Source organism: Priapulus caudatus, unplaced genomic scaffold (genome assembly GCF_000485595.1).
Source record: "Priapulus caudatus unplaced genomic scaffold, Priapulus_caudatus-5.0.1 Scaffold596, whole genome shotgun sequence".
Taxonomy (NCBI): Eukaryota; Metazoa; Priapulida; class Priapulimorpha; order Priapulimorphida; family Priapulidae; genus Priapulus; species Priapulus caudatus.
Window position 1 is genome coordinate 3,663 of NW_014577657.1, and position 13,556 is coordinate 17,218.

Below are 13,556 nucleotides of genomic sequence, written 5' to 3' on the forward strand. Positions count from 1 at the left end.
ACCCGTCACTACCTCTATATAACAGTCACCCGTCACTACCTCTATATAACAGTCACCCGTCACTACCTCTATATAACAGTCACCCGTCACTAAACGATGTTATTTTCCTTTGAATGGTAGTGATGCAGAGTAAAGCCAGTACAAAATAGACACCTGTCCATAAGTGAAACTTTTAGTTTTAGGCATTTAACATTTATTGCATTTATTCTCATATAGCCTTGACTGTATAATTATATAGATTACACTTATAACAAGGACACGTATTTTTGATCTGTACGCATGAAACATTTTCAAATAAAAATTTTGTCTTGACACGACCGAATTTGCCGAGCAATAGTATTTAATGGATTCACTTAAAAAGTTGTTGCTTTTAGGTTATCAAGTCAATGCGCAGTGTGTTCTACACGGGCAGAACAAGGGACATAGTGTTTCGTAAGAAGCAGTTGCAGAATCTGGTCAGACTCATCGATGAAAACAGGGAAGCCATGTGTGAAGCATTGTTCAAGGATTTGCACAAGGTTTGGTGAAGTATTTAGCAGTGGTTTTAGTAGAGCAATGATCCTTGCATGTATTATATATATAGCATTTCATAGATCAGTCATTAATGATAATTTGTCATAAAGTGGAATGGTATAGATTGGTAATTCAAATTTTGTACAATATATTATATATATATATATATTACTAATATATAGGGTCGTTGAATGATCATGTATGAAAGCAACGTGATATGCTTTGTATTTACAGCCCAAGTTTGAGTCAGTCATGTATGAGACTGATTTTGTCAAGAGTGATTTGATGAATTGCATTTATAACTTGGATAAGTGGACTAGCCTTGAAAAAGTAAGTAGCATAATGGCCCAAGTTGAATTAAGGGCAAAATTGCATCCACAGAGCACAGGATAACAAATATTTCATGCGCACTGGCTGACGATCAGCCCCTGAATAAAATTCCCGTCATAGAGCAAACACAGTGTGAGTCTTAAATTGACTACGTCACGAATTGTCTATGGTGCATAATTGTAAAATGAAAAGTAAGTACTAACGCCACTAAAGCTAACTATCAAATTCACTGGTTACCTCGATAAGATAAGTTACCAGGTTTCCTTACCTTGCTTTTTTAAACTAATGTTAAAAAAATCAAAAAAATCTGCGGCGATCGTTCGATTATGCATCACGACATGTGAAAATGCCTTGCTATGGGCTATGTTAGAGTCCCTATATACAGAGAAGTGTACCGCATGACGAGTCGGGAAAAATCCGCGTCACGTGATCGCTGCCGGCATGTTGTTTCAAATGGATCAACATCGCTGCCCGCTTAAGTACAGCCGCTAGTATGGATTCGCGGTACAATCGGATCACATAGTAATTAATGTATACTAATCGTCGCTTCGACATAACTCAAAGATTTTACAGAGATGTATAGCTAAGCACATGTGTCTATGTGTAGCTGAATTTATCTAGAACTGCCAAAACAAATATTACAGACTGCGGACCTTCGCCGAGTGCGAGCAGTGGAACGCATTTTATCTCGTGAATTACAGTTGGTCCATTATTCTCCAAAATGACTCGCTGCTGTGGTTTACACTAAGAAAGTGTACAATTAGTATTCATTATGGCCTTCACTTTCTCGACCGTCCTAAATTTCTCCTCAGCGAACGCATTTGAGTTACATTTCTAGAAATTCTACGATAATCATCAAAACACAGGTCGTTACTCTATGATCTCTGTGATTCTTGAGTTTATTGAAGCGCGAGTGGCTTTAATTATTAGCAAGTCATCTACGCGCGGTACCCTTCGCACCAGGCTAATATAAGCACGGGCTATTGCCGGTCACAGGAAGAAAGTGTACAATTAAAACTATCATTATGGCGCGATACGATTTGAGTTACATTGTTCTATTAATCTCAGCTACACAATAGAGCACATCGTCTTAGCTATAATCTCATGTATAAATTTATTGCAGTTTATTGAAGCCACGATTGTTTAATAATCTTACTTACGCGACCATTGTAGCAGCGTATCAGATACAGCGCTGTACATTAAGCGGCAAGCGTGTTGATACATTTGAAACAACATTGGCGTTAAATCCTGATGTCTGGCGCAACTCTCTGTTATAGGGACTCTAGGCTTATGTATGAGTCACGGAGTGTTTGTCCAAACATCGAACGGGAATTAGAAAAAAACAGGAAGTATAGCATTGCCAGCATTTAACCATAAACAAGTGAACAGAAATTACTTGCAATTCATTGGGAAAAAGACGACGTAACTTTTTTTTATGTTTACATTGCTTTAAACCCTTAGTTGTAAACTCAACTTGCTTGGTTTTATTAACTTAATGCAACATCACCAGGCTATTATTTATATGACAACTGTACAATTCAGCTGCTGTCTGTAAATGTCGTTAGACGTACAGGAGCGGTTTGGTCTACTGCCACCCTATGTCTTACTTTACTCACACCTAGAAATGTGGTTACTCATAAGTTTTACTGTTGGGGAAATGCAATATACAGGTCATAAGAACTAAGGAAACTGCGGTGCTAATTGTGCATCATGTGTAGCATTTTGCCTTAATTGGTCCTAATTAGAGTTTACCTCAGAGTAATTCATGGTTGGTGTATGACTATAGTCTGTAGATGCTCCACGCCGAAATTTAAGCTAACAGAACGTGCAAGCTTAACAGCGGAAATCTCTACTAAACCAACTTTTGAATGCAATATGAGTGGAAAGAACAGCACACAAGATAACAGACCACGTGAAGAAGAACGTATGTTTGCAGTTCAACGACTATACTGCCATAGACGAGTAATATGGTCTTTTCATTATAAACAACTGCAGTCAGCTGCCCAAAGTAGGGGCAGTCTAAAACGCCCATGTGAATCGCTCATCAAAAGACACTAGCGCCGACGAACGGCAATCTTGCAATACATAATTTATTATATATATTATATATATTATTATATATAGTAGTAGTATATAAACAGGGGTTAATAATGTCGACCACAATTTCCTGTAAATGCCTCCTTAATAAACATTAAGACGTTGGTAGTAAACAAATTTCGTATTTATTTAGCATTATATTTATTGAAACGCCTGTGCCCTGATAGTGATATAAACAAAATTGCGTATTACTATTAGACTTAGTAGCCTAGTAGGTGATACGCTCTTGATATAAATGACTTGCAAAACTACTCGAGAGCATGTGCTCTTTATTTTTAACGTAGCATTTCAGGAAAAACATTTAGGTTTTTGCTTAGCGCAATTGTGCGCAATTGTGCTTTTGTTAGTACAGCAGTAGTTGTGCATGTGTTGTCTAGGCAAAGTTTGTATAGAAATAGATGGGGCGGTACGTGTGATTTATAAGCAAGGNTAATAATGATAATAAATCTTGATACATATAAACACATGTGTTATCTATGATCTCTGTGATTCTTGAGTTTATTGAAGCGCGAGTGGTTTAATTAATTAGCAAGTATCTACGCGCGGTATCGCACAGGCTAATATACGCACGGCTATTGGGCGGTAAGAAAGTGTACAATTAAACTATCATATGGCGCGAACGATTTGAGTTACATTTCTATAAATCTAGCTACACATAGACACATGTCTTGGCTATAATCTCTGTAATTTTTGAGTTTATTGAAGCACGATTAGTCTAATTAATTACTACGGACCATTGTACAGCGTATCCATACAGCGCTGTACTTAAGCGGCAGCGGTGTTGATACATTTGGAAACAACATGGCGTCAAATCCTGAGTTGGCGCAACTCTCTGTATATAGGGACTCTAGGCTATGTATGAGTCACGAGTGTTTGTTCACATCGAACGGAATAGAAAAACAGGAAGTATAGTGCAGCAATTTAACCATAAAAAGTGAACAGAATTACTTGCATTTTGGGAAAAAGTAGACGTAATTTTTTTTATTTTTACATTGCTTTAAACCCTTGAGTTGTAAACTCAACTGCTTGGTTTTATTAACCTAATGAAATCACCAGGGCTATATTTATATGGACACATGTACAATTCAGGCTGTCTGTAATGTCGTTAGACGTACAGAGCTTTGTCATGGGCTTATTTCAGGCATACATGATACACGTATGTGGAATAAAGCTGATACGAGACTATATCCCTGCATTCACACGTACCTCAAAACCCAGTTTTGAATGCGTATCGTACGTACTCCGTACGAAACGTGAATAGCGTGGCCTTGAGTTATACAGCGTTCACACGTATAATCATATGTATCGTCGTATATGCTCGACATGTTGCGCAGTGAGCTTATATATATATATCGTAATCTGCGCATGTTGTTCCGCCCAGTTATACGCGTATAGCTACAGCCGATTGTTCACATGTCCGCTATACGTGTACAAGTGCGTATAGCTATACGAAGTACGCACGAAACGCATGTTTTCTGTCAGTATAGCTATACGTGTTTCAAACAGAGTATAGCTATATGTGGTCGTTCACACAAGGGAAATTTGTCCTGAGTACGAACGAAACTGCGTAAAAATATTGCAAGTGTGCTCGTTCGTATATTTGCAATGTATTGTGCATATATTTGCTTACATTGAATTAAAAGTTGGTAACTTTCATACATTGTGTAAGTGCACATCACGTATTGCAGCTAGCATTGAGAAAATTGCCATTTTTTGACAGGTTTCTAAGAACATACCGACAATGCTGGACTCTGCTTATCTGCAACCTGAACCGTATGGTGTGGTACTTATCTTAGGGGCTTGGAATTACCCAATCCAGCTTACGCTATGCCCGTTAATTGGTGCTATAGCTGCAGGTACAATGTACTCACATATTTTCTGTCTTTTATTAGCTTAAGAAGAAGCAGTTAGTAAATAACCACTTTGATATAATATCTCACATAAGCGATGGAGCTTGTAGGATGATTCTAGCACTGGCGTCATAAAAAAAAAGATTAATAGCACGAAAACAGTGGTAAATGTATAAATAGCAGGTAACATCTGTTGTATTTTGTGATGGTGTTGTGGTGTGAGCCGGGTTTTATCTTGGTTACTTTGTTTAGTACCTCATAATTTAATTCATAAAAAAAACTTTGAATTTTGGGTGTAATGATATTCAGCAGCATGCCAGCAAAGCAAGCAGTTGTGAAGTGACTTGCATACAGAGCAAGCAGGACAACTGCATGCTACACCCACATGTTTAAATTTAGTAAAACTGACGTTGACTTAAAAATACATCCCAAGTTTTGGTTGTTCTCTATTACAGGAAACTGTGCCATCATTAAACCATCGGAAGTGTCACCAGCCACGGCTGAACTGGTTGAAAAACTTATTCCAAGCTATTTAGATCCGGTAAATATTGTAGTGAATTGAACAAGAATATGTTGAATAGCCAATTAATAGCTAATGGCACTTCTATATATGGACTATTTGCACTACATGTAAACTAAGTCATCGAAGATGATGCTGTGCTGTAAATATGTATACATAATGAGTGGAATTAGCTCAGTTAAATGTTTTAATCTACAATTCTACGGAGTTAAATTATTTTTAACCAAAGTTAAAATCTAAAATGATTTGACCTGAGACCTTGAGTGATTACCTAAAAAGTAAGCTTTCCCATATCACTAATAAATGTAGCCAAAAGAATTTTTTACTGCATGTATTCTAAACTCAACAGTCACCTAAAACTAAATGAAGAATGGTTCAGTAATTACCTATTAAAGAGTTTACTAAGAATCTAAACGCATTTTAAGAAATCCTAATCTATATTTATATGACTGAAAAAATGCAATGAATCACGTCTGGCATGTCCTTTGCATTGGACACGTGTTCTACCCCCATCCATCACATCCATTCACAGCACTTACTGTCACTGAACATGACTGTGACTAATATTAATAGTCGGAGTGCCAGCTTGTCATATTGAATCGTGTATGTAATAACTTTTCTCCAGGAATGCTTCAAGGTGGTTAACGGAGGTGTGCCCGAGACAACTGCACTGCTAGACGAGAAGTTTGACTATATCCTATACACGGGTAGCCCAGCAGTCGGCAAGATAGTCTACCAGGCGGCAGCCAAGCACCTCACCCCTGTTACTTTGGAGCTAGGTGGCAAAAAGTAGGTGTGTGGTGACTAGTCACCCTATCTAGCTACACACAAGGTTGACATACTCTTTTCTATATCCTAATAGAATAACATCCAACTAATGATGATGTTATTGCAGTAAGCAGCTGTGTACGAGTTATTTCAGGACAGTAATATTCCCTCCACAGGCATAAAATTTCATGCATTTTCTCACCCGAGCATCGTGTAATTTTCTAACATATTATAAATTAATTACATTGCCAGCATTACACACTCTTTAACACTATAGCATTCTCTGTAAATAAAGAAAAACACACATGTATGGTCAGTAAGATTACGATTGAACGTTTGAACGTTGAATCCGAAATCGCTACATAAAAATGTAATGATAATGAGATCTACGTGCATATCTTTACAATGGCTGTGAGCACTCCTCACTTGTATTTTGACAGACGGCAGGTTTAAATCTAACAAACATTTTGTGTAATTGGTACGTGATATCTAAACAGGTAGCGTAAGACCGGCCTGATGTTAAGTGTATGTCGTCTGTCTGCCTTGCAGCCCCACATATGTTGACAAGAAGTGTGACATGAGAGTAGCTGCCAGAAGGATAGCATGGGGGAAGTGGTGCAACAGTGGACAGATTTGCATATCACCGGACTATGTTCTAATAGAAAAAAATTCACAGGTACATAACAATCCATATTATTGATATATAGTATGTGGTATTATAGAGATATTCATACGAGTCCTATAAGATGGCAACCCATGTTTTGTGCTTGAAATGCTGCATGGAATTTCTTCACATTGGTGTTACAATTTTCTCAATAGGATGCATTCGTGGAGGAAATTAAAAAGGCTGTAAGTGAGTTTTATGGGGAAAATCCAAAGGAGAGCGAAGACTACTGCCGAATGGTCAACAACAGACACTTGCAGTAAGTTGTCGAGATGGTTAGAGGCTAGAGAACTATTTGTTCATCCATACTGCCATACTGTGCATGAAATACACGCACGTGACTACAATTTTACGGAAACGGCAATTGCACGTGATATGACATCTACACAGTTTCCATAAGTGCTGCATCTACTGTAGGAGAGTTAAGAAGCTAATGGAAAATGGCAAGGTGATATATGGAGGTGAGGTGGATGAAGAAAGTAATTACATTGCGCCAACCATACTAGTCGACCTGGATCCAGACCATCCTGCGATGCAAGAAGAGGTTAGTGACGTCTCCTTAGAAATGCAATGCATAGTTCTCTGTAAAGCAATATATCTAGTTATTATTTAGTTATTATTAGTTATTTAGCTCTCCCAGCGTGTACTGGAATGATATTCACTATTCTATCAAACACATGAATCTCAGTTTGTAAAAAATATGGATGCCGTATAATTGTTGCAAGATTCCGTGCCAAACGTTATCATCTAATATCTTTCCATGAACGTATTATTGAATGTTTTGTGATGGTACCCGTTCTCATTCTTAAGGTTGCATTCTGCATTGCTAAATTTTTTATTATTAATTTTTTTTCATATTTTCCGATTAAATTTTAATCATGTGTTTCAGATTTTTGGACCCATTTTAGTTATTCAGAATATCAATGATTTGGACGACGCAGTTACTTACATTAATGAAAGGTAGGTAAAGATCATGCCAATGCTATAAGATTCACTTTAATATTCATATATAGTAATCTTATAATAACATTAGACTTTTTGGCAACATATGGCTATATCTTCTTTGCAATGTGTTGAGTTTTTAAGCAGTCGTATTACAAAAGAGCATGATGGTACTGTCACCTTGCTTTGATGAAACAATATGGATAAATCATTACTCTATTAGATTGTCAACATTTTATTGCAAATGTCAGTATATTGCGACAATGGTAAATTCGTCTCAAACCAGTAGCTCCATCCTCAACGTTTTTATGAATTATGGAACAAGAAGACAGTATATCTTAAATAATAAAGTGTGATAAAATGTATAAATGATAGGTAATGTTGTGATACAAGCTCGTTGTGTATACTGTATGGTAACAGGAGATAGACCAGTAAGTAATTCCAGCTGCAGGTAGTATGCAAATACAAACATGATGTATTTATTGTTCTACCTGTGTATATTAAAAAACAGAAAAAAAGCTTGCCAGTCATAAGGTAGTCAATTATTGTTAAACATTTAAACGTCAAACAATCGCATTGAAACATGCAGAAATTATTACGCACATGAAATACACTGTAATTAGAATAATATAAATTGTTCTTGAATACTTAATGTATGTTTGATGAATCATTTTCAGAGAGAAACCACTGACCCTGTATGCATTTGGAAGTGACAAGAAAGAATTGGAGCAGTTTGTTCACAGAACATCCAGTGGGAGCGTAGTTATCAATGATACATTGATCCACGCATCTCGTAAGAATGACTTGGGTTTTCTGTTTTGGGAGGAAATTTCTCTCATGATCATTCACAAGACACACTGCCAGGATGTGTAGCTGTTACCTAAACCAGCTGTATTTCACCAGGCCCCACTGAAAGCTGTACGTTTACTGATCCATTTGGCAAGCCGTAGCAGATTCCTTGAACTGTCGAATATGGAAAGTGGAACATGAAGAGTTTAACATTGAAAGGCAGTTATTGTGAAGTGACATTAGCTGCGTTCCCACAGGATTCGCGGCCTCGCTGGTTCCGTACTTATCTGGTGCTGAATTCGGCTGAAATTCCGTGCTAACACAACCCGGAGCGTTCACACGAGAATCGAGGCTTAGCTGGCTAGGTATAATATAGACTGGTACCCGGTCGACAGTTCCACATGCACGTCGTGTAGCGAACGGGTACCAGTCTAGGTAAGCGTACTACAGTAAGAGGCCTCGAATTGCGTTCACACGACAGACAATACGCGGCCAGCGTGGTGCCGAATGTTTCAGCGCGGAATGTGATTCTGCGCCGAATAAGCCTCGTATTTCAGTACGGTACTTGCTAAGCCGCATATAAGTCTTGAATATTTGCACTGTGTGAACGCTCAGTACGGAACTGAAATCCTCAGGTGAACGCAGCTATATATGTTCGCCTATTCACTGCAGGAACAGTGAGTAAAACAAAGGTGTAGTTGGTGGAAACAACGGTGGCATTGCATTATGTCACACTCCAACATCGCTTAGCTATTGTTTTATTGCTTTCATGGTAATCTGAAAAGCGCCAGTGCATGTCCATTGCTTTACATAACTATCGAATGAATGAGCATGTCTGTGCATGTGCAGTCGTTTATATCTGCTATACAGCTGAGCATAAATCCAGCAGAGTTACTATGCATTGTACTGTTGAATGTGATATACCAGCGACTGCAGTTGCCTGCAGTAAAAATACCAAGCCCCAGTTAAAATGAGGCTCAAACACTGCTATGTAGCATAATCCGATTATGGTAAATTGTTTCTTCAGTGAACTATAAGAAGACATACAAAAGTGGGACAGGATTAAATTAATTTTGATCTGGGTCATGAAAGGTTTGAGTTTTGCAACAACATCTGTTAAGAATTAAGAAAGTGGTGAATGTTGATAGAGAGGCTAGTAGTAACGCGTTCTTGTCATTGCTGGGGCATTTTAAGGTTGGAAAGAAAGCATATAGTAATCGATGTACAGATTGTAAAATGACATACATTTCCATCCATTGCAGTGCATTCGTTTCCATTTGGCGGTGTTGGACAAAGTGGTATGGGTGGCTATCATGGCAAGTACTCATTTGACACGTTTTCGCATAAGAAGCCCTGCTTGGTGAAGGACCAGTCATTGGAGAGAATTAACAAGTAAGTTCTACTGTTTCTACAGTTTTCTCTAGTGTAGATTACTGTAGTAAAGCCTAGCGCACACACCCGAGCAAAACGGGAAATTTTGTTTTCCAGCGTTTCGCGTTCTGCTCGGCGAGCAAGCGCACACACGCCACCCCAAGGAGCTACTTGCGCCACCCGACACAGCACACAGCTGAGCAAAACATACAGAAACACTGCGTACAGCGCCGCTGTCACATGACATTAAAAATAGCCATCCAATGGACATCCAATTTTGTGTGTGCGAGTGAGTGTTAAGATATTGATTGGAGACGCGTTCACTGTGGCGTTATCCGCTAGTTGTGCGAAAAAACGATTGACCCATCCGACACCCGAGCTAATGAAACTACGCTAAAAGGGGCAATAAATCCCGTTCCGTTAATCAACACTTGCTTTTTCTAGCAAACACGGCTCAGCTGAGCCAATGTTTTTTTGGTTTCGGGAATGATCCGCACCAGCCAGCGTAACATCAGAGAAACACTTTTGCTCCACGTCAGAGGTGTTTTGCTCGGGTGTGGTGCGCTAAGGCCTTAAGGATAATGCTACAGGATGTGAAATACGTGTATTATATTTTTGGTCTGGTTAATAAATATCCTTATTTAATTATTTAACATTTATTGTTCTATTTCAAGCTTACCCGCTATCCCCAACCACCTAATGAACCAGTTGGTGGGTGGGCCAACAAATCATCTAAGCGAGGCGATTCTACACAGAAAAGAAACTAAACTGAGCAATCCTGGTGCGGAATATAGTTACCTTGGCATGAGATTGCCTAGCCGTCCAGTAGTGTTCAATCTAGTAATTCTTATTTGATTAGTTCTTGTAAAAGATTTGCCCGGGCAGGACAACGTCTGTAGCAGGGTACCATGTGATAAATCCAGTATCAGGGGCTGCAAATTCTATTTTTTCTTTTAATTTCTGGTCCATTCTCTATTTTCGCTATTCTGGCTTTGTCCATTTTCTGAAAAATCCAAAATGTATTTATCTTCTCCAGAATGCCGAATTTACCATTCAGGTGAAACCGAAATTTTTTCAAAATTTTCTGGGGAGGACGCCCAGACCACCCACTCCATAAACTTTAATTAGACCGTATATACTCTTTACTCACAGATTTATTTCCAGTAAGAGTTGTTTCTCAGGTTGGTGTGGTATGTGTATCCAGAGGGGGGGTCGCAGGGGTCCAGCTGAATTTATGTTGATTTAATTTTATACCAACAAAACGGGAAAAACACATAAAAGATAATTTCTGCTAAATTTGGAATTCGCATCTTGCATTCTAGACATCAAATTACTGCTGCAGATGCCTCCAGAAGCACGGCAATTTAAAAAAATTCTTGGGGAGGTCCCCTAACCCCCCCCCCCCCCCCTAAGTGGCAACGTGCCTTAGACACGTCGCATACGCTGCCTTCGGCACCTTTTTATGAAAGTGCCCTTCATTTCTTACTGGACCCCCCCTTTTTCAAAAAGCCGGATCCGCCCATGTATACATGTACGTCATACTATTTTGGAGTAGTCTACATGTATGGGTGCTTATGCATGTATAAACTGCTTATCAATTTTAACATGCATTTCTCATTAAAACCTCAAAATATTGTTCGCATGTGATCAGGTGTGATCATATGTGATCGCATGTGACCCTATTATCTACTCCTGATGTGATGTAACTCCAAATATGTATATTAATAAAACCATTTGTGGGGGATCAGGATGGCTGTAGGGGTGTTGGGAGGCCATCTAACACAACAAATATTCCTATTTAACATATATTTTCTTATCAAAATTCCTATTTTCCTCCTATTTTTTCACATCTGAAATTCCTATTTTCCTATTTTTTTAGCGTCACTTGTCACTTGACGCCCTGCAGTATTCATATTGTTTTCTTCTATCAAGTGAGACAAGCTCCCACCGCGTTATAGACAACTACGCTACTTAAGAATTCTAGCATTCGTGTGTTAGTGGAACAAACTACTATATTTTCTGAATGTGATATGATGGAAATTTACAATAAAAACAGAAAATAATATTTGATGCTAGTACGATTGTTATATATGTGACAATGATTGGTTATTGATTATGATATTGTTTTGTGTTTTGTATATGTTGAGAATAAGGTAGTAACTGTAATTGAGCCAATGTTAGAAAGCAATGAACTATGATTTATATATGCAAAAATACAGTTTATATATATATATACACGAATATGAACACATAGTATGACTAATGGTTATTTTTTTAAATAAATATTAGTTTATCTGGTATCACTCACTAGCAATCAAAATCTTGCCAAGCCTATAACTAACACCACATGGCCCATTGTGCTTTTGAACTTGATGTTATTTAATTCTGATTCATGCTGTGGAAACATTCAATTATAGAAGATGTTAATTCAAGTGTTAAAAATGTGAGAGCAACTTCTGTTTGGATGAATACAAAGCCCCCCCCCCCGCGCGCGCGCATGAGCTGGGTCTGCTAGTCCAGGAAACCTGTATTAGTCTCACAGTGTGGAGTCTGGTTTCGTCTGAAATGAATTGCGCTGGTTAAGGAATGCCGGAAATCACTAAAAACCAATGAATATTGATGGATGAATTTAACTGATACTCTATAATGATGGCGTATTTGTGTGTGCTACAGGGAAACTAATCATACCTATATTTAATGTTATATAATTATTATATTGATTGTTATATTTAGAAATATATTTGTGCAAGTTTATGAATAAGTATGATCGAGAAAACTATGAATATACATCTGTAATCACGCATGGATAGCAATTCGATGTAATGTTTATTTGCATTTAGTGTGCGTTTTTAGTCGTTTATTACGATGTTGCAAGTAACAAGTTATAACCGTTCTCACACAGAATTTAATATGTAATTCTACATGTGGTTGGCCCATGACGTACACGCACCCACACGTCACGCAAGTACATGCACGCACTCACGCACGCACGCGCGTGGACACTCCCACCGACATATTGCCACGCGAGAATGTGTATGCATGCAGACGTGCACGCGCCCCACACACGGCTCGCACGCGTGCGTTTGTATCACTTACTGTGTAATTCCATTCCACGCGAACAACAGACATCTCGAAACGTTGACGCGTGCCATTTTGTTATCGCATATCTTCTACCTCTACACACGCGCTGGTGAGATTCTTCTGCATACACACAGTCGGGAGTGAAACCGGCGCAGCGTCCATGCATCCGCCGTGGACAACTCTCCTATACGCTTGCATTGGATGTCAGTCATGTCTTGATGTCTTGGAGAGTGGATGTGTTTAGCTCGCCTAAGCGAACTCGTCGAAGAAATGCATTATTTAATTCGAGCAGCCAACAGACTGCGGCGGAAAAGCATGCAGGAACGAGCTGGCAGCGGACGGCGTCGGAATGGAAACGAGCTGCTTGAGACGGTTGCGGATACACAATTCCTACACACCATAACCGGTTACCTTACAAACAGCTTTTAGGAACAGCTAGCTTATGAAGAACGTTTGTGTTTCTGTATTTGTACAAGAGTTTAAATAATTCTCCGTGCATGTTTTTAAACGACGTTTTTATATTTAAAGTTTTTGTTATTCTGTTTTTAGCTCATCTGACATAGTCAGATGCCGCTTGTAGAATCGCATGAGCGTGCGTCCGTCCGGCCGTGCGTCCGTGCGTCCGTCAACA

At 38.7% G+C, this 13,556-nt stretch overlaps 1 protein-coding gene across 1 annotated transcript; it reads left to right on the plus strand.

The window, feature by feature from the left end:
- Positions 1-370: 370 nt before the first annotated feature.
- LOC106811970 (fatty aldehyde dehydrogenase-like) lies at positions 371-9,865 on the plus strand (the record flags this gene model as incomplete). Its single annotated transcript, XM_014815713.1, is given in 11 exon segments — positions 371-518; positions 748-843; positions 4,661-4,796; positions 5,246-5,331; positions 5,936-6,099; positions 6,628-6,754; positions 6,898-7,001; positions 7,160-7,286; positions 7,632-7,702; positions 8,362-8,477; positions 9,736-9,865. Coding segments are annotated over 11 exon segments (1,289 nt in total), but the record flags the coding sequence as incomplete, so codon positions are not given.
- Between the last annotated feature and the right edge of the window lie 3,691 nt (positions 9,866-13,556).